The sequence below is a fragment of the Eleutherodactylus coqui genome, chromosome 6 (assembly GCF_035609145.1).
Source record: "Eleutherodactylus coqui strain aEleCoq1 chromosome 6, aEleCoq1.hap1, whole genome shotgun sequence".
NCBI classification, from domain to species: Eukaryota; Metazoa; Chordata; class Amphibia; order Anura; family Eleutherodactylidae; genus Eleutherodactylus; species Eleutherodactylus coqui.
Window position 1 is genome coordinate 214808826 of NC_089842.1, and position 22737 is coordinate 214831562.

General features: G+C 46.4%; 1 protein-coding gene across 1 annotated transcript in view; it reads left to right on the forward strand.

The window, feature by feature from the left end:
- The first annotated feature begins 137 nt into the window (after window positions 1–137).
- Window positions 138–22737, forward strand: part of ATP6V1D (ATPase H+ transporting V1 subunit D) — a 28480-nt gene continuing 5880 nt past the window's right edge. Inside the window, exons 1-5 of the mRNA XM_066608698.1 lie at window positions 138–264; window positions 10903–11020; window positions 15091–15170; window positions 16922–16989; window positions 21992–22036. Coding sequence (XP_066464795.1) covers window positions 224–264; window positions 10903–11020; window positions 15091–15170; window positions 16922–16989; window positions 21992–22036 — 352 coding nt within the window. The 5' untranslated portion in view covers window positions 138–223. The remainder of the gene's footprint in view (window positions 265–10902; window positions 11021–15090; window positions 15171–16921; window positions 16990–21991; window positions 22037–22737) is intronic.

Genomic DNA, 22737 nt, shown 5'->3' on the forward strand with positions numbered 1-22737 from the left:
TAAATGGTAGATATTTCATATTTAGCAGAGTTTTCGAAACATGACAAAGTCGTCGTCTTTTGAGAAGGTTTGGTGGGAAAGTCACGTGTTTATGCTGTTACTGCGCAGAGCTGAAGTCAGGTGACGATTAGGAGCCCCGCCCCTGACACATCACGTCACATGACCCAGTGCATCTTCCTGTAACTGCTCGGTGATAGCGGAGGAGAGAGGAACTGAGGACAAGATGTCGGGCAAGGACAGGATCGAGGTGTTCCCGTCTCGGATGTATGTATGGGGGAAGGTGGTCTGTGCTCGCTATATGTATACCCCATGTCATGTGACCAGCCCTTTAATAAGATTTCCGGATGGGCTCATCGGACTCTCCATCCTGCTCTATAAGACCCTGCCGATCAGGGGGCTCACACTGTGGGGTCATCTGGTTGCCCCTGTTGAATGCTGCCCCTATTGGCATTTTATCATTGCCCCAGGATCAGTTTTCATGGCACAGATGATGCTGGGGTCCTCCAGGACTATAGCATTGATGTGGAGGTCCGACCTCCCGGGCCACCGCTCATCTTCCTGACTGTATACTTATGGGCTATAGCATAGAATGTAATGAGAATTAACCTGCTCTCCTACCAGGCAGACATGGTATAGCCTCAGCTAATGCTGTGCTGATGCATCATGGGATTGATGTGAAACGGAAAAAAAAACCTGACCATCAAGATGGTGGTTGATAAGCATCAGACGGGGAGCTGCATTGCATGGAAGTGACTGCAATACACAGAGACGACCTCCAGAGTGTGTCAGGCAATCTGGCTGAGGGGGGGGCAGGCATGGCAAATGTGTTTTAGCCAGAGTGGCCCTTTAAAAAAAGGTAAAAATCTGCAACTGGGCTTCTGCCACGGCTATGCCTAAAAAAAAATGGCCGCTGCGTAGACTATGTTACAACATTACATGGGATGCGGAATCAAAGTCAAATCCAATGTAATGAACGTACCCTAAAATGTGCGCTGCAATATTCACACAGCAGATGGGTGAGGTTTGTATGATGGCGTCCACCTGCCGCTACTCTGTGCCGCCGCTCATTTTAGCTTTACCAATTCCATCCCGTATGGACCCACCCTTGGGGGATGTTCACACATAGCAGGAACTGTGCAGATTAATAACGGACCTCTTCAATTGAAATCTGCTGCAGATCAACGTCACAAACCGCCCGAAGGGGTGCGGACCTGCATCAGTATACACTCCGTGTGAACCTATAGTCCCTTTAATTGAGCCGGGTCCCTGCATTCTCCGTACTGCCAGGACCCGTACCGCATGCTTCTCCACAACTGCCTGTGTGAGAGCTGCTGCCTATAGTCTGTCGATCCGCATTGGCTGCCATTAGGAGAAATTGCAATGTAGGTCCAAGATGGCAGCCGCAATTCGATTCTATTACCCAGTGGCATGCCAGAGGGTCTTCCAGGCACAGCTCCGGACCCTCTGATCTAAAAGAGGCTCTTCTGTGTCCAGACCTCGCGGGCCACATAAAATGGCGTGGCGGACCAGATTCGTCCCATGAGTCTTGCGTTTGACCCGTGTAATGCCGTCTGTTTAGCCGCTCTGCGGTGTAGTGTTTTACCATATACCATACTTGTGTCCGGTGTAGTTTGCTGAACCTTGGGGTCAGGTCATTGCAGTAGACCACCTCTCTTTATAGCAGGACCACCAAAGCAAAGCGCTATGTACAAAGGAGCTTTCACGTGGAGGAGGCACAGTAGACATTCGGCTGACTCGGTCCCCTGGGACCCGTTATATGTATTATTGGGGGTACAGTGCTTGTATAGTGTCAGTAAGTTAAAGGGTTTGGTGCCTCCTCGAACCTTTCCGCTAGCTAATAGAGGGGGTCCTGAGCAGGGGCCGTCCTTCATGTTGGGTGATAGCCCCTCTAACACTAGTTATAATTTGTATGGTCATCTCCAGCCTCCTACAATGACTTCTCCATCCTTGTAACATTTTCCTACCTCAGCGCAGAACATATTCAACGTGTTTCATCTGTCGTCATCAGATTTATACAAGTTACCCCCCCCCCCCCCCCCTTAAAGGGCCGGATTCAGACAAGCGGATTGTAAAGTAAGCTTGACTGAAACCAGCCAAAGGGGTTTTTGCAAGTGTGTGACCAGCCTTAGGGTGAGCTAGTGACCCACTAGTGTTTGCGAATTTGCTGTTTTTTGTTTTTTTTGCAGGTGTCTATGGGGCTTTCTAATGTTAAAAACATATCGCAATTTACCGCAAAATCACGATTTTGCACGATGCGATCTTAACATTGACAAGTCCCATAGTCCCCTGGAAATAAAAAACCCAGCGAATTTCACAGTAAATAAGAGCTGTAGTGGGTAGTCACCCTTAGGGTTCGCTCACACCGGCTTATGCAGACTTCGGTTGCGTAAATGTCCATCGCGTATTTATGCACGCCAGAAAAATACGCCAGAAGACCTGTTCGTTAGCTGCGCAAATACACAGTAAATATGCAGGTTTCCCGCATATTCACTGCACGTTTGCATTGGCCCATTGGCTTGTTGTATACTACGCACCAAATAGAACATCACGTGAAAAAATGTCAATAACCCATTAAAATCAATGGGTTCTAGTCACAAAAATTACTCACAAAGGCGCTTGTGTGAATGAGCCCTCAGGCCGGCTTCACACAAGTGAGAAAATCGTGCGAGTTTGTGCGTTGCGAGGCGCACAACTATGAGCCCCATTCTTTTGAATGGGGTCATACACATGAGCGATGTTTCCTCGCATGGCACCGCAATGCGGGAAACAAACCGTGGCATGTTCTATCTAGCTGGGAGATCTCGTATCGCAGCCCCAGTATTCTCAATGGGCCCGGCGGCGGCACTGTATCAAGGGCGAGGGGCACGCGACGGGATGCGAGGTTTCGCATTGAAAACTATGAAAGAAACTCCGCGATCTTCTGCCACGGCTGTGATGGCCGCCGGCGGGGATTTGCAATGGGTTCCTTCACATTAGTGATGTTTTCTGAGAGAAAAAAAAAGTTGTGGCAAGCTGTATCTTGCTGCGATTTGCGTCTTTTTTGGGGGGGGGGGAGGTTGTAGTGTATGTTTCTCTATGGAGGCTTTTTGTTTATCGCATCCCGTGAACTTGCGATTTTTGTGTGATGCGTTTTTAACATTAGAAAGTCCTATTGACTTTCGCGATAAAAAATCGTGCAATTTTATCGCAAGCGGCCTCAATTGATGCGCTTACAAAAAAGCAGCTCGGCTGTATCGGTCCGCCCCATTGACGTGCGCGGAGCCCACCAAGTCAGTCTTGGGAAGCTTTAGAGCGGTTTCACACGAGTCTATTCGCAAAAATGCTCGCCCCAAATGCTCGCCCCTGCACGCGCTCATGAGAACATCCCCACTGAAATTGGTGGGTTCTATTGCCTGTGTTGAGTGCACAAATATTTTCCATGTGCAAAAACAGGAAGCCCTACGGCTGGGGTCACACGGGACTGAAATGCCGCGGAAATCTCGCGAAATGACCGCATGGAAATAGTGCAAGATTTCCGCGGGAGACATGCAGCTTCAAAACCTGCAGCCATTCACTACTGATTTTGGAGCGGCTTCTCCACCTGCATTCCACTGCCGCCATCTCACCATAGAGAGGAGAGAGGCTGCCACGGAAACGGGGCAAGAATTGACATGCCGCGTCTTTAAATACCGTGCATGTCAATTTCAGCGCGGCTTGGCCGCAACGTGTGGACGAGATTTTTGCAAATCTCGTCCACTTTGCGGGCTCATCCTGGGATAAAAAGCCGCGGGCGGAATTACCGTGCAGAAAGTCTGCACGGAAATTCTGCGGCAGTTGCGCCCCGTGTGACCCAGCCTTACACTGAAAGTCGCTGTGGATTTGCAGAAATGCATAACGCCACGTCTAAACATGAGGTAATGATGTAACCTGATGACATGACAGCGGTCTCGGCATGTCATCACGTGCTCCGATGAGGACCCTCAGGGTGGTGGGGAGCAGCCTTCCCCCTGATGTCAGTGTAAACAGATAGATGTTTACAGCATACAGGCCTCCTGCAGGTTCCGGGCCCGGCCGGCCGCAGGGGACATTCTGCTCAGGAGATGGCGGCACAGACCAGTACTAGGTGGATGTTCAGGGGAAAACATAAACACCGGCAGACGCTGAACCTGAGTCTGGGTGTCCCATTACATCTGGGAGTGACAAGACGCAGTGGGGTTAGCCTATAGAATAGAGAGTACAGGATGTAACCCAGGATCAGTATAGTATTGCATGTCTACGGTGACTTTAGCAGCAAAGTAGTGAGTGCGGCTCTGGAGTATAATGCAGGATAAGTAATGTAATGCATGTACACAGTGACTCCGGCAGCAGAATAGTGAGTGCAGCTCTGGAGTATAATACAGGATGTAACTCAGGGTCAGTACAGGATAAGTAATGTATGTACACAGTGACTCCGGCAGCAGAATAGTGAGTGCAGCTCTGGAGTATAATACAGGATGTAACTCAGGATCAGTACAGGATAATGTATGTACACAGTGACTTCACCAGCAGAATAGGGAGTGCAGCTCTGGAGTATAATACAGGATGTAACTCAGGTTACTACATGATAAGTAATAAATGTAGACAGGGACTTCACCAGCAGAATAGTGAGTGCAGCTCTGGAGTATAATACAGGATGTAACTCAGGTTACTACATGATAAGTAATAAATGTAGATAGGGACTCCACCAGCAGAATAGTGAGTGCAGCTCTGGAGTATAATACAGGATGTAACTCAGGAGCAGTACTGGATAATGTATGTACACAGTGACTCAGCCAGCAGACTGAGTGCAGCTCTGGAGTAACTAGAGATCAGTACAAAGTTGTAAATGAATAAAATACAAGTTACACAGAATCTTTCCACATCATTCTATATATTAATCTTTTCAGCTCCTCCTGCTGTAATAATATGACGCTGGCAGATCAGACACCAAGTACAAAGTGGCAAGATCTCTTTAAAAAAAGAAGGAAAAAAATCCCCTTTAAATGCCCCCAGAATGATTCCATACATCCCAGCGAAGGTTTGTATTGCGAAGTAATGGCCTGTGACTGTAGAAGAGCCTGACAAGGTGTTCTTTGTCTTCAGAACAAGCCTTTTCCGGTTAGAGGACTGGACTGTCATACGTGTACGGAGACCGTCGCAGCCTCCTGTAGTCATCGTCCCGCGTCTATACGGTCTGTTGCTCCTTCAAGGGGACCTGTCGTGGTATAGTCATTGGGATTGCTTCTGTGGCCCCATGACTATGTCCATTTTTTATCTTCATGGTCACCCGTTTTGCCCCTACGGGCTCTTTTGAGTTCCAGCGCCCCCGCTCTATCAATGTGTCAAGCGGTCAGTCCTTGCTGCTCACTGTCAGTGGGTGACATCGGATTTGATTAGCAGGTGACGTCACCCACTGGCTGGTGGGGAGCCGGACCCAAAACAAGCCCATCTGTGCAATCAGAGGTAAGTATGGGGGAAATCAGCAGCTGCAGAGCCAGGCAACCAACGCCGCTGACTTTATACCGCGGCAGGTAGTCTTTAGAGGGACTACTTCAGAGGGATGCTAAGTATTTAGGCACAGATGAAAGTCTATGCTGAGATTGGTACTGCATATTGTACGCACAAACCCCCCCCCATGCGTTATACGCAGCAGCCTACGCTCGTGTGAGACAGCCCTTACTGTACTTTTCGCACCTGCAAGGCATGAAGTGATTGAAATGGCTAATTAGTCTTAATGAATTCCAGATGTGTTTTTTTTTTTTTATTCCCCCTACACAATTCCGCAGCATTTCATGCATCTTCTTGCGTATTTCTGCACTCCCACTGACTTTATGCACAAATGCAGAGCAAAATAGAACATATTCCATTTTTTTGCGCACGGCCAAAATGACTGCTTTTAATACAGAAATATGACCAAGCACATCAATGGGTTGTGTTCTATGCATTTTGTACACATCAATATGCCTGAGTGAAGCCTAAATCTGCATTATTCTTCATCTAAATTTCCACTGAGCATTATGTCAGTCTTCACTGTAATTCTGGCATTGCATTCCTGATTACAAGTAAGGTGTCGCGTTGCACTACTTAAAAATAAAGGGTGGAACACAAATAGTAAATGTTAGGCTGCACTCACACGAACGTATATCGGCTCGGTTTTCACGCCCAGCCGATATACGTCGTCCTCATATGCGGGGGGGCGGGGGGGGGATGGAAGAGCCAGGAGCAGGAACTGAGCTCCCGCCCCCTCTCTGCCTCCTCTCCGCCCCTCTGCACTATTTGCAATAGGAAGAGGCGGGGCAGGGGTGGGGCTAATTCTCAGAACTTAGCCCTGCCCCCGTCCCACCTCCTTTTGTTGCAATTAGTGCAGAGGGGCGGAGAGGAGGCAGAGAGGGGGCGGGAACTTAGTTCCTGCTCCTGGCTCTTCCATCCTCGCCCCCCCCCCCCCCCCCCCCCCGCGCGCAGATGAGGACGACGTATATCGGCTCGGCGTGAAAACCGAGCCGATATACGTTCGTGTTAATGCACCCTTAGGATGACTTCTGATAATTGGATGAACATTCAGGATCTTGTCATACACCACTGACAAGGTGATGTGGGTTGGGGGGTGCCTGTTCTGGAATTGGGTGGGATGCACTTATATCAGACACTTGTGGTGTATCCCATAGATACGGTATATTAAATAAGTGAGATGGAATATTACCCCCACTGTCCCACCTATTGGAAGGCAGCATTCCTTCAAGCCAAAGCCAGACTCTTTATACAAGTTTTGTATCAATGACTGGGAATTAAAAGCAAAGCCAGACTTCATGTACAGACAGCTGTTTCAGGGTATTTGAAAAGACAGTGTTTCTGCCTCCCATCCCAGGCCTCTCACTAGCAAAGCCAGAATCCTACTGTACATTAATGAAGGGCAAGGAAGCAGGAAGCTAGAGCATGTGCTATCGTTTTGGGTTTTTTTGCATGCGGCTGAATTGCGCATGCAAAATACACGCCTGTAGACGAACCCATTGAAATCATTGGGTTCTATTCATTGTATATTGCGTGTGCAAATACATCCATGTGAGGCCGGCCTTAGGGTTCGTTAACTGCAATTGAAGAGGTGACATCTGTAGATCTGTGTTAAAATGCGCACTTATGAGGCATCACGGGTCAGCCGTCTGTTGGAGGATCTGCTAACCTTTACCTCCGATAAAAGCTTCTGGTGTATAATGGCGGGCCGCAGTGGCGCTCTTATGCCATCCGTTGGGTCAATGTGACCCCTATTTATACATAATAAATATGTGATAAGAGCGTTTCTAGAAGATATAAAACAATGTCAGCATCGCCCTATATTGAGTGCAGCACTGTGATAAATTTGGCGCAATCTGCGCCATTTTAACGGGCTTTCATATATACATCCTACAACACCATGTATACATCTGCCCTCATCGGGCTTCATGTAAAGGGTATTCCGGTTAGACAAAGTTGTTGTCAGATGCGGGAATGTACTTTTAAGCTGCAGGGATACGGTGGCCATCTTGGAACATAGTGATGTAGGGAAACCTCAGAAACGGAGGACAGGATAAAGAGGTAATGGCTGCACTAGTTATACCCATAACCAGCTGTACATAAACATGGCGCAGACACCTTTTATATGTGGAATGCCCCTTAACAAAACTGGCAAATGTGCCTTGTTGCCCATAGCAACCACTCACAGTGCAGCTTTCATTTTCCCATAGCTCTGACTGGTTGCTATGGGAAACGAGGCCTGGGCTCCTGCTAAGACCATCTGTGTAGTAGAAGGGGCTCTGGATCAGCAAGGAGACTTCAGTCATCCGCTGCGACTGTTTCTTAAGCAGTCAGACTGAGGAAGTAGGAAGTGCTTCCCGTCCTAATCACAAGACTCGATCCCCCCCATGACTGGAAGAACCTGCTCTTACTGGATCGCTAATATGGCTGCTTTTGTGTTTTTTTTTGGGGGGGGGGGGGGGGGGGGGCTTACATAATATTAACCACTTAGTGACTGTAATACGCCTTGTTACTGACCTCACTAAGGCCAGGCTGACACAGGCATAAGCGCGTTTTTGCACAACTGAAATGGGTGGTGTTCCACTATTTTGCCCGCTCCCACATGTATTTGTGTGCGTAAGTGCACCACGTGTCTGCGCACACAGAAAATAAAAAAAGTGCAGAAAATCGCATTGATTTTGTGCATGTATGCAAATACACAGGCTTTCTGTGTATGTCGTGCACATTTACGCAAGCCCATTGATTTCAATGAGCTCTTGCGATGCGCAAATGCGTTCAAGATGGGTCATCGCACATCGTCTGAAAACATACGCTCATATGAGGGAATGCATTGAAATCAGTGGGTTCTATTCACAGCGTATTACGTGCGTAATACGCTGCGCAAATATGCTTCTGTGAATGAGCCCCAAATAGGCTCTAAACCGGCACATGCATCTTTTTAAGGCCGAATGTACACGGCAGGCCACATTCCGCATGCCAGATCCCACAGCGGAATTCGACTCCATGCCCGGCTGGTGACTTCGCATATCTATCCGGATCCATAATCTGTATTGCGGATGTGCCAGAATCTGTGCTGAAAGAGAACATGCTGCGATTTATATATATATTTTTTTGCCTTCCGCAAGTGAAAAATTGCAATTGATTTGCGCTCATGGAGAGGGAAAAGCGGTTTTCAATAGCATATTATAGACTGTATTTGCTGCAGAATCCGGAGGCGGACGCCCGCTCTGGATTCCACAGTGCAAATACGCCCGTGTGCATTCGGCCTAAGGCGGTGTCTTAGATGACTACTGACAGCCAGGCTTCTGCTCTAACTGCAGTAGTGGAAAAACCTCAAATCCTGGCAGTTTAACTGCTTACATGCCAACATCAATAGTACTGCAGTATACTGTCCCCAATGATTAAACATCACATCTTTAAGTCCGATTGACGGATCAAAAAATATTGTCAAACAATTCAATAAAGTTTTTAAGTAAAAAAAAATCCAGTTTAAGAAATCATTTTTCCCCACAAAATCCCTTTTTAAATAGATAAAATACAAAAAAAATGTAAAAAGGCATCACTTGGTATTACTTCATTTATAAGGACTCGGACATGGAAAATATTTTATGCATTGTGCGTGGTGAACGCCATAGACATAATAATTTTAAAAATGAACTCCAGAATTGCCATTTTCCTTTCGTTAGCCTCCCAATTGTGTAAAAGTAGCAAAAAATAATTAAATTTATGTGAACTTAGTATCGCAGTAATCGCGCTGATTCAGATAAGAATGTTATCTTGTTATTTTTAGCGAATGGTGAACGATGGAAAAACAAAACCCCAAAACAATGGCGGAATTTCCAGCGTTGTATGGAGTGGGATCTGGAGCCAATTTTGACAGCATTTAAATGCCCTGATTAGAGTTCAGACCCCCCCCACCCCCTACATTGACATCACAAGATGGCTTTCAGTTGTTATGGCAGCCCACGGCCTTCTGAAGGCTGCCACGTATTTATCCTAATACAATGCTGGCATAAATGAAGTATTGCAGTGTATGGTGCAAGCAATCAAACTATTTCAAGTTCCCTAAAAAGTGATAATAAGTGGAATATATATTTATATTATACGGAATATCAACGGAAAAACAAAAAGTTATGGTGATTTGAAGATGGTGGCAGAAAATATATTTAAAAATGTTAATTTTTTAAAAAGTAGTACAGCAAAAAGACTAGTTATCATCATACTAGTACTGACAAACAGAAAAGTTATGTCATTTTTGCTGCAGGTTTTACATCGTAAAAATGGCGAAATTGAGTTTTGCTCCACTTAGAAATTTGTAAAACCTTTTCCGTACATTATATGGCACATTAAATAGTATCCTTGAAAGAAAAAAAACCCGCCTGCAAAAAATAAGAATTCTGTTTTGAAAGTGGGGAAGAGAAACCGCATCATTAAAGGGGTTGTCTCGCGGCAGCAAGTGGGGTTAATCACTTCTGTATGGCCGTATTAATGCACTTTGTAATGTACATCGTGCATTAAATAGGAGCCATACAGAAGTTATTCACTTACCTGCTCCGTTGCTGGCGTCCCCGTCGCCATGGATCCGTCTAATTCTGATGTCTTCTGGCGTTTTTAGACGCGCTTGCGCTGTGCGGTCTTCTCCCCTTCTGCTCGGTCCAGGCACGAGCGGCGTTCTGGCTCCGCCCCCTTCTACGCGTCATCGCGTAGCTCCGCCCCATCACGTGTGCTGATTCCAGCCAATCAGGAGGCTGGAATCGGCAATGGAACGCACAGAGCCCATGGTGCACCATGGGAGAAGACCAGCGGTGCACCATGGGAGAAAACAGCGGTGCATCCCTGGGAAAGGACCGGCGGCCATCTTTGGAGAAGAATTTTATAACTCCATATTTCGTTGGATCGGTGAGTAGCAAGCGGTTTAAAAACCGCTTTAAATTACTATTTTAGGCCAGAGGGGTGACAGGGGGAATGGGGTAATGTTAAATTTTGAGGTTTGCCGCGAGACAACCCCTTTAAGAGACTAATACCATTGGCATCAGTACCAACATCTGGAGACGGAGAATGTACCAACTCGTCAGAAATGGAAAGGTTTGGTAAATTGCTGTTAATCCAGCGTCAGACTATTCTTATCTTTTGCAGAATTCACAGGATTTTTAGATTTACGGTCCAATGTTTTTTTTTTTCCCCCATATATAATTTCAATGTAATCCAGGTATATATATATTTTTATGGACGTACATCTAATAGGCCGGCACAGAACTGTAAAGTAACTAAGAAAGTTTTCCTAAACAATCGAGAGGCTTCCTCTATCTGTAGCTGTATATATGTTTGCATTGGGCACTTTATAACTGTCTTTCTCTCCCTTCACTTATTACTAAGGGCCCAGACCATCATGAAAGCTCGTTTGAAAGGGGCCCAAACAGGACGCAACCTGCTGAAGAAAAAGTCTGATGCCTTAACCATGCGCTTCCGACAGATCCTTAAGAAAATTATAGAGGTGAGATCCACAGCTCGTGGGGGACACCGCCTTATATAATCATTAGCTGCCCCTTTAAGATCATCAAATGTTCCATTAAGCATGACATTAAAAAAGGGGGGAAAATCACAAGTTAATAAAGTCATTTATTCACCTCCTTGTGAGGAGTTTGAGAAATCTGGGTGACCAGCAGTGTTGCTGACTGTCCATTCGCAATGGGAGCTGTGGCGATCATAATGACCGCCTGGACAAGTGGACAGGTACAATTATCATGATACCCCGAACGGCAGTAAATAACATTACACTCTAGGGCACAACCCGCTTCATTCTGGCGGCAGGACCCAGTTATGCTGTCTGTGTCCTGATATTACAGGAAGGCACGACTATCTGAGGACAGCCATGTCCTTCTAATGCAGAGAACAGAGGGCTGCCTGTAGTTCGCAGCGCTGTTCTGCTCCCTGCAATAATCGTAGATATAAGTACAAGTCATAGAAGATGCACATGAGCGCCCTCTGGTGGCTGCTGCCATGCAGCGCCCTCTGGTGGCTGCTGCCATGCAACTCCCTTCCTCGGAGAAGTGAAGCCGCACACTTCATGGGTGCAAGGGTATGTGCTACAAATACTGTGATTAGCTGGCAATAAGGGGAAGCACTGTGTCTGGCACTATTATGGGGGCACTGTTGACTGCAGGGGTTGAATTCTGTCTTTGAATCCTTGTGTCAGGTATGGTCTAGTCAAGCTCTGCACTAGGCATAATATAGCCAGCATTATTTTTTACTCAAATTGCTCCTTTTAAAAGGGTTATCCCATGAATATCATTTATCACCTATGCACAGTGTAAGTGATAAATGATTGATCAATGGGGGTCCAAACACTGGGATGCCCAGGGATAAGGAGAATGGCACACCCATGGTCAACTGGGTGAATGGACCAGCAGTGATCATAAAATAATAATCCCTGGATCAACACTCCATTCAAGTGAATGGATGGTGGTCACACATGCGCCATTCTTTTGATCCCTGTGGGTCACAACAGTCAGACCTGCCCTGTGATCAATCAGTTATCTCCTATGTGGTAGATGGGTAAGAATATATGTTTGTGGGATGTCCCCTTTAAAAGTGTATTCTCATGTGAGATGTTTATGGCACATCCACAAGGTATGTGATGAATGTCTGATAGGTGGAAGTTTGATCTTTGGGACTTCCATTAATTAGAAGAATTAGGATTCCCTGAGCCTGTTTGGCACTTCATATAGGAGATAAGGTGGCCATGTATGCAGGCAGCTTTCTTCATTGCAGTTTGTAGGAGTTTCTGTAACTCCCACAGAGTTTGGCATGAGCTGCCACCTTGTCTTCCCTCTGGAGTGCTGCACAGGGGATCCCCATTCTCCCAATAGTTGTTTCATCTCTGGGACCCCTATCAGACATATACAGTACTGTGCAGCATTTTCTCCACACCTGCTTCAAACTTTTGCGCATTGCATTGCGGAATCCGCAGTAAACACTATTCATAGCATGCTATGGAAAAACGCTTCTTCCTGCATACTTGCGGAAAGCAATTGTGGTTTCCGTGAGTGCAGGAAAAATCACAGCATGCTCTATTTTTGCGCAGATTCCGTGACAGCGTGAGAAAAATGAATATTTTCTGAACTGCGCATTTCCAATGGCAGTTCACTGCGACTGTCCGTAGTACAGAAAAAGAAGAAAGACCACAGGGTCGCCAGGCACAGGGCTGGGTTCTGCTGCGGGCCTTAGAATGCTTTAAAAAATATAGAAGTGTAAATAGATTTGTTTTTGTCAATTAAAGAAATACAAACTGAATGAAAAAGAGAAATCTAAGTCAAATCAATAAGGAAGTGATGATGCGGCTCACAGAACCCTCATCTCATCGTCATCCAGTCTGTCTGGGATTACATGAAGAGACAGAAGGATTGGAGTGAGCCGACATCCACAGAACATCTGTGGTTAGTTCTCCAAGATGTCTGGAACAACTGTCCTGCTGAGTTCCTTCAAAAACTGTGTGCAAGTGTACCTAGAAGAACTGATATTTTGAAGGCAAACTGCAGTCACACCAAATATTGATGTGATTTAGATTTCTCTTTTCTTCATTCACTTTACATTTTGTTAGTTTACAAAAATAAATGAACACTTGTATTTTTGAAAGCATTCTTACTTTGCAGCATTTTTTCCAAACCTGCCTAAAACTTTTGCACAGTACTGTACTTTGATGTGCTTTACATGTCTCGGATACGAATAGCACATTATGTTTTACAGTGGTTTTGATCTGCTCCGCTGTTTAATGTGGCCAGTAAAGTTGAGCACTTTTAATAAGACTGCTGTAGGTCCTTTTACACGTAAAGATAATCTTTCAAATGTCGGAAAGATTAAAAGGCTTAGCTCTGCATTTACATACAGTGTTAATGGCTTTAAAGGCCATTAAGGGTACATTCACACTGCAAAGATGATTGCTTAAAAGATGGCTTTTGAGCGATCATTTTGCATAAACTACTACTTGGCATTAATGCCTATTAGTACCACATAGAAGCATGTGAGCCACCGGGAGTTGTATTCAGGGAACAGATCACCTGCTGTTCCCTGATTACTTTCAATTTGATCTGGAGGTGGGGCTGACTGCTGAGAACAGCTGATACAATGTTATCAGCTGTAATCAGTTCTCCATGGGCAGAGCACAGCTTGAGGTCCTGTTTATCAGCTGTTCTGCTGAATGATTGTTTTCAAGCAGGACTGAAAACCGTTGTTGGGAAGAAAACTGAAAGATGGGCACATTTAGCCTCAACGATTATCGCTCAAAAGACTGCTTTTGAACAGATTTTGAGCGATAATCGTTTTCTAAATGGACCTTAGCACTTATCATCTTCATTTGCTTGTGAAAGGACCGTTAGGCCACGCTCACACAGGCGTTTTGGTTTTTCCCAGTGTTTAACGCTGTGTTCTCAGTGCAGTGCTAAATGCTGTCCATCACTACCATTGATTTCAATGGAGATTCTCAGACAAGCATTCAAATGCGTTTTTCAAGCTGCTGTCTGTTCTATTTACATGCATTTCTGCGTTTTTAAAATGCGGTGCTTTGCCCATTTAAATGAATGGGGAGCGGTTTCAGCGCTGCTGAAAACGCGGTAGAATGGGGTTGCTACGTTTTTGACTGGCTGCACAGTAAAAAAAAAACACAGTAAAACCGCATTTCAACACAGCTGAAACCACAGAAAACGCAGCGTTTTTACAAACGCATGTTTGAGAGTGGCCCTAATCACCCTCTTTTTCCTCCAGGAGTTGTTTGCAGAGTTCAGCATGTGTTTAAACACACACCCGGCTGAGCAAACATCTGCTGGCACATTCCATTGCTCTCCTTGTGGCAATGTACAAAGTCTACTCATTATTTATGCAAATTAAACACAATCTGTACACTGTTAAGGCCCTTTTTTTTACACAGGACGAATGTCGGGCAAGCTATTCCCACTCGTCCCCGTGTATCCTCGCTACCGTGCGGTTATACAGGAGTGAGTATCGCTGGCTTACTGACAGCGCAGCCAGCAGGAGGCTGGAGGAGAGTTCTCTCCTCGCTCTCCCCTGCCTGTCTCCATTCACTGTAAGCAGCTGCCGTTCAGTGCTGAACGGCTGCTGTTTACACTGAACAATCATCATTCTGATTTTAAGCTGCTGAAACTGGACGATTCTCCTCCAGTCATTGAGTTTCAGCATGCCTTTTACATGGGACGAATATCGTTCAAAACCCTGCGGAAGCGCAGAAGCCTGCACAACCAGAACCACAATCGTCCCATGTAAAAAGGCCTTTATCCAGCAGTCTTTTGAAAGATGAGCAAAATGTATTCGCTCAGTCTTTCAGCTGCTGAAGGATGGATTTTATGCGGAGCTAAAATCCATCGTTCAAACGAAAATTGCACGATGCCTGCATTTAAATGTAACAATTATCGCTCTTTTTTGGCTGTTTAGACAATTTTTGAGCGATAAGCATTGCGTGTGAAAGGGCCTTATCTCAGGGATGGTAACTACGTATTATGACTTCGGTTTTCAAAAGTGACTTTATTTTTCTCATTGACATTTGTGTTGTAGACCAAGATGCTAATGGGAGAGGTAATGAGGGAAGCCGCCTTCTCACTTGCTGAAGCCAAATTCACTGCAGGAGATTTCAGGTGAGCAGGGTATATTCTATTGTGATGCACAAGATAGATGGCTAGCAAGAAAGGGTCCAGTGAATGGGAGATGTCGTCCTGATGGTGGCACTGAGACATCTAGATTAAATCAGTTAAGAACCATTACTCTATGGGACATATGAGCTGAGCAGCTTGATCTACAGGCCACCATAAACCTATGAGGAATGTTTAGCAAACGCACTGATTTTGGTGAGGCCCTACTCTCGCCTTATTGATGACATCAAAGGAAGTAAGGATTGGGCATATTGAATTTTACATGCTTGATCCTTTTGCTCTTACAAAAGATAGGCCGCTGCTAGAAGTGCTTGAGAGCAATTATTCAACTTTCCCCAATACTAATGATTTGGCAACTTGCCGCAGTAGAGAGGTCAGCGCCATCATGCCAGGTAATGACGGTATTCTAAAGGCATATTAGGAAGATTGTGGTTATTTTGAGCCAACGTGTCCTATTGTCTACATATAAATAAACACAAATGTTGCTGGTTCAGAGAAGACCAGTATTCGTAGCGCAGCCCTGATTTTAAGTTTCTGTTTCTACCAGTCCTGGTTATATGAGGAATGAGCTGTCATGTGGCTAAGTTTGCCCACTTCTATAACAGGAAAATCAGCCAAGGACGCCATTTTTAGTGGGATTGAACAACTATCTTGTTTGTGGGGGTGTGTCGAATCTAATCTAATGGGGGGGGGGGGGGGAAGGGGTTGGACATGTTCAAATTTAACATGCCCGTTTCCTTCTCAAGGGAGATAAGCCACTGGCAGAGGTGTCTGGTAGCGGCTTATTACCCTCTCCCTGTTGATCACACATGTCGAGCGTACAGGTTGATTCTGGTGTTGGCTATTAGCCGAATCAGCGATGAGCTGATGGCTACAGCATATAAGGTATATGGCCAGCTTAAAAGAGTCACCACACTTCAATTGTTTTTCCTCAAAATATACAAAAAGGTCATTCTAAGTGTTTTTACAATATGTCTTATCAGCTTCTTCTATACATTTTTAGTTAGTTTAGTTAGTTTACATTTCTAGTTAGATGAAAACTGATCTGTCCGCCCCATCTTCTGCTAGCTGCATAAAATGTGCAGAATGGGCTGATGAAGCATATTGTAAAAATACTTTTCTAATCGATTCTGTACATTAAAACAAGTGTGCGTGCGTGCGTGCGTGCGCACAGACGTTCTTTAAAGTTGCTCATACACCTAAGAGGAAAGTCAGCTGAATATCTCATATTTATGGGGGGTCTCTTCAGTTTATTTACCCAACTGTAGATGAGTTGTAAAATGTACTGTCTTATTTGTGTGTTACCATTCTAGAGCTAACTCGGTGGCGTGCCCTCCCTCTTCCTACAGTGCCCATTCACCTTCAGTAGCTGTCAGCTGAATGCTCCTCTGACCAGCAGCTGTTGGTCCCGACCCCCCCCCCCCCCCTCATACACATGCATGTTCAGCTCAATCGGGAGAGTAGGTCTATGTTCACACATGCGGTCAGGTGTTCCGTTTTCCTCCTAAGCTGCTGCTAGATACATTTGGCAGTGTCTTATCTAGGATTGGGCATTGAAATTCAACATGCCTGATCCTTCTTTTCCCCCGACATCTGTTGCAGTCTTGGGAGCCCCCTGTGCACATAAGATAATCAGCAGGTTCGTCTGGCTTCTATATGTATGGGGCCCTCACTAATGTTCAGTGACGTTGTAGTAAGATCTGTGTGACCTTGTCTAATGTAGTCTTTCTCCTCAGTACAACGGTGATCCAGAACGTGAATAAAGCCCAAGTGAAAGTCCGAGCAAAGAAGGACAACGTAGCAGGTAATGGTTACATATGCACACTGTGATCCGGGGGTCTCCTAAATATACCTTCACACTATGCAATATCACATATTCGTGTGTTTTGCTATGGAAAAATGTTGCACTGATTCTGTGGAAAGGTTTCGCATCCTACAAAGGTCGCAATCAGACTGCAGAGGCACCGAGTTGTGTAAATGATGTAACTCTAGTATTCTATATGGTTGTGGTGGTGAACCTATGGCACGCGTGCCAGAGGCGGCAATCACAGACTTCCCTACTGACACGCGCCACCATTGGCCGCTCACCATTTGTGAATGCCGGCAGTCACTCAGCTGCGCTGCTAGCAGCGCTGGGTACTGGTGTATTATGTCGCCACCAGAAGTTAGGGGTGGCGACCTATTACACCAGCATTGATACTCGTTAACGCCCCCAGCTTCTGGTTGGCTGGGGGCATGTTTTGTCCCACAACTCCCATCCTGGTTGGCGAGCACAGTGGGAGCAGTGAAAGTGTCAGCGGCAGGGCTAATTCCAGTGCCGTCCTGCCCCTGGAGAAGAGGCCAATCTTTGGCAGCAGCACGGGCGGCAGAGACGACAGCCCCTATTTATGTTTCGTCCTGGGAGCGGGAGCGGCCAAGCCACCACAGACGGCATTGCCGCCTGTGGCCCCTATTGAAGATCCGTCCTGGGAGCGTTAGCGCCGGAGGTGGGGCCTCTTCAAGTGCCATCCTATCGGCAGCGGCACGTGCAGCAGAGACAGCGGTGGCCCCTATTGCAGTAGCGTCCGGGTCATGTAGCACAGACGTCCAAAAATGGGGAGCGCCAGCACTGGCGGCAGCGGCACAGACTTCAGCCAAAAGAAGTCTGATGGCGTGCGGCCAGAACGGAGCACACAGGCGGCATAGCAGGTGCCAGAAGTGGCGGGGTTAGCGGTTGACCAGCGCTGATGCAAGGGGAACCCTCAAGCATCAGGCGGCCCCTTCTCCTTCCATGTGTCAACTCAGCCTATCGGGAGCTAGGGGTGGGACCGGGGGGGGGAGGGGAGCTGCTGCGTGATGTCACTATTACACACTGGCCGCTGTGGGCTGTCGCTGTTACACTGGGGGCCGCTGTGGGCTGTCGTGTCATTGTTACCACTAGGTGTGTGTGTGTGTGAGTCATATGTCGTGATAAGCCCCCCCCCTCCCCCCCCCCTGACATGTTGGCACTTTGCGATAAATAAGTGGGTTTTGGGTTGCAGTTTGGGCACTCGGACTCTAAAATGTTCGCCATCACTGCCCTATACTAATGCAGCTGCTTCAAGTAATCTATGTAGATGCCTTAAAAAACCCGATACATATGTTCTTGCGTTGTCTGCTGCTCATATTAACTGATGGTTTCTGGGTTATTTAGTGTCATACATGGGTATAAGATGATGAGCGGCAGTTACAGCACTAATATGGATTGAATGGTATAGAAATGCACATTATGAGGGATTACAGTATAAAGCTGGGTGACAATCCCGAATCCCCTATAATAGTTCCTATGGTTGATAGCAATTGATTCCTCAAGTACAGGTTGGGCCATGGAAAAGTAGCCCGCGTGCCATCCTGGCACCACACTCTTTGCAGTAGGCCGTAGTTTCTTGCCACCTGTGCAGTATTACGGCTCTCTAGCCCTTCTGTGGATGTCGCATCAGAAAACTGGCGGTTTTCCTGCAACAGCAAATAGTTGTTGTGGAAGGCTATGTGTGAAATGGATCAATGAAAGGAAACTTAAAAGGCTTTCACCCGCAAGTACACAGGTCGAAAACCACCTGCTACACATTGTATTCAGAGGCTGGTTCAGAAATGGCGCTGAACCAGGTCTATTGCAAACATGAAGAAACCGAGGCCTCGATCAATCTGGACGTCTAAAGCCGTTTGACATTCAGCAGCGGATTGCAAGTATGCCATGGAAATAAACTGGGAAACTGTCCCAGCAAGTAGGTGTATCATGAGCGACCTGTTGGCGAGTGCTGAAGTCTCCAAACATACCAAATAACGTGTGCAGGAAGGGAAAGAGCTCGACAAAGCCAAATGTGTAAGCTGCGGTACGTGGTTGCTGACTAGGATTGTTAGAGGACTTTTGGACTCATTGCTGTACTTTATGATGGACGGAGAGTAGTCTTATTTATCAGGTCACGTGAATTCATAGAATACGAGGTACTGGTCTACTGAAAATCCCCAGTGGACTCACAAAACACCACAGTTCAACCAGAAAATTGGTGTTTGGAGTGCAGAGTCAGGAGCACAGAGTGGGCCCAATTTTCTTGGAAGCAGCTGTGGATATCAGTTCATACATGTTTTATGACCAACTAATACCAGAAGAATGAATGTACTGCTTTTGCCAACAAGATGGGCAACATGCTACACCTTCTGCGACTCGCTGGCACGGTTTCATAAATGGTTTATAGAAGAGCAAACTATGAGCAAGGGGTTAAAGCCGCCAATAATCATTGGTCAACACTGAAATTGTGACTGACTTAGGCCGCCTGCACACGGGCGGAAATCCCGCGGCGGTATTTCCCACGGGATTTCCGCCACTGAAAGTTTGCATAGGAGTGCATTACAATACGCACTCCTATGCAGACGGCCGCGGTTTGGCCGCGCGAAATCTCGCGCGGCAAACAAACCGCGGCATGTCCTATTTTTGTGTGGGGCTTGCACTCACCCGGCCGCCGACTCCGGTCTGTGCATGCGCCGGCTGCGCCGCAGCCGGCACATGAAAGAGCCGGGGCCGCCAGGTGCGGGCGAGTACGCGCTCGTCACTGCAGGCTCTCGGGTCGGGTCCCGTGGCGAGAATTCTCACTGCCGGATCCGACCCGCTCGTCTGCAGGCGGCCTTAAAAAGGTCCTAATCTGAAGTATCTTGGTTTGCTGAACACAAATATGACAATGAACATTTTTTACTGGCTCTCGTTTTGAAGATATTTTGTATAGTTCATCTTCTGTGTTCCGCCCTGTAAATGTATCCGACTGTAACAACATCCTTACAGTTAGGATAACTTAAAGCAGCTACTGCATTCCACTGAGTATAACAAGTACAGCTGGCATCTCTGTGGTGATTTGAAGGTAGTTGCCCTTTTAATGGGACTGCAGCAGGGATATACAAAATACATGTGTTTCTTATGTGAGTGGGATAGCCGAGCAAAGGAATTGCACTACTTGCAGAAGGAATGGACTCGCAGACAAAATGTAGCAGTTGGAGAGAAGAATATCCAGCACCCAGCTCTGGTCGAGGCTCACAAAATCCTGCTACCACCCCTTCACATCAAACTAGGTTTGATGAAGAACTTTGTGAAAGCCATGGACCGGACTTCGCCAGCTTTCCGATACCTTCATGAAAAACTCCCTCGACTCAGCGAGACAAAGATTAAAGAGGGAGCTTTTGTGGGTCCTCAGATTCGGGAACTCCTCAAAGATGACTGGTTCAACAACTTGCTGCAGGGTGATGTGAAACAAGCATGGAAGGCTGTTCGCCTAGTGTCTACAAACTTTCTCGGGAAGGTTAGGGCAGAAAACTACAAAGAACTGGTCCAAGACATGCTGATGCAGTATCAGAAACTGGGCTGCAATATGTCTCTAAAGATCCACTTCCTTCATTCCCATCTGGATTTCTCTCTAGACAAGCGTGGTATGGTTAGTGATGAGCATGGCAAACGTTTTCATCAAGATATAACAAACATACCAGGGAAAATGGTGCACTACCATGCTGGCCGACTACTGCTGGCCACTGCCATGCTGGCCGACTACTGCTGGACACTACCATGCTGGCCGACTACTGCTGGACACTACCATGCTGGCCGACTACTGCTGGACACTACCATGCTGGCCAACTACTGCTGGCCACTACCATGCTGGCCGACTACTGCTGGCCACTGCCATGCTGGCCGACTACTGCTGGCCACTGCCATGCTGGCCGACTACTGCTGGCCGACTACTGCTGGCCACTGCCATGCTGGCCGACTACTGCTGGCCACTGCCATGCTGGCCGACTACTGCTGGCCACTGCCATGCTGGCCGACTACTGCTGGCCACTGCCATGCTGGCCGACTACTGCTGGCCACTGCCATGCTGGCCGACTACTGCTGGCCACTGCCATGCTGGCCGACTACTGCTGGACACTCCACTGAGATGCTCCCGAGCAGCTGTACAAGAGACAGGCAGAGAAATCTAAGACGTAGTCTATGACTTGATGTTCTACAGGTATTACCCAGAGGCCTATTACTATTGGCATGCATTTCATGACGTAAACAATTTTTGCTGATGACCAAGCAATAGAGCCAATTTTGCACTTTGACTGTCATATTAGTGTTGAGCACATAAAAAATTGATCAGAAATGACTTCTTTTATTTCAGTAACATGACTTTTGTAAAAATGTGTTCACCAGTGTAATCTGCATATTCCGGATAAAATCACTGAAAAAGAGAAAATGCAGAAAAAAAATCCCAGAAGCGGCCATATACTTACCAATGTCTTGATACAAGAGAGCAGGTAGAAGCAGCACATCCCTCAGCATGGAGCAGCATGACACAGATGCAAAGTACTGATGAACAACCATACACATACCTACCTTATACTGAGGGGGCTACTTGGTACTATACCTGCACACAGATCTAGCATGCAGAGGGTGTTAGGCCGTATAAAACACAATTTAGGCTTACAACCTACTAATAACGCCGTATTCCAGTCCAGCGAGCTGCCTGCACCTAATGGGCCCACATGCTTTGATCAAAATATGTACAAAGAACCTTGCACTTTTATGCAGTTTATAGATATAGCAGCTGTACACTTGTTTTCAGGTATTAAATGTATATGAGCGCTGAGGTGCGTGTTTTTGCTACTGAAGAAATGCAGTGGTGGATCTTCCGGAGTCCTTATTTGGTTGCATTGTATTCCCTTCCCACATTTTAATCTTAGATGAAGGAATTTCTTTTCAAAGATATTAATGAACATAAGGTATGAAGGATATCTGTACAGGGACTGACCATTGTTCCTTCTTGCAGGTGTGACTTTACCCGTGTTTGAACATTACCAGGAAGGAGGAGATAGTAAGTATTAAGGTCCATGTAACAATGTTATCAGATCTCCGCTGGCAGAACACAGCGTGCGGTCCTGCTTATCAGCTGTTCTGCTGAACGAGGGTTTTCAAGCAGAACTGAAAATCGTGGTTCAGCAGAAAACTGAAAGATGGGCACATCTAGACACAAAGATTATCGTTCAAAAGACGTCTCTTGAGCGATAATCGTTGTATCTAAATGGGGCCTTAGATTAAGTCCTTCTCCGTTATTTTGCGGTGCTAAGCTTCTCTTTGTACACGTTATACATCCTCTTCTACCTACATTGTATTCATAGTCCTCCTGCAATCCCTGCTAGCCGCAATCAACTGCCCCCTGCAATCCTACCGATTCAGCCACTATACGGCCTGACCATTGTCTATGTGTATAGCATCCCTCGTTCTCCACCTCACCATACCGTTCACATCTCCAGCCCCTTTACCTTCTGTATCACCCCATTATCTGTAGTATGTAAGCTTGTTGGAGCAGGACCCTCACCCCTACTGTTTCCATTAACTGATTACTAGATGTAATCCTGGTTTTCTTTCTGCTCCCCCTGTCTTGTAAGTGGCGCTATATAAATAAAGATTAATAATATTTTAAGGCACCCCCTTTCCCCGTATGTATTAGAGTTTACTTGTCTGAACCGACTGGTAACCATGAAGCAGGAAGACTCTCTAAAGTGTATAGGGGCA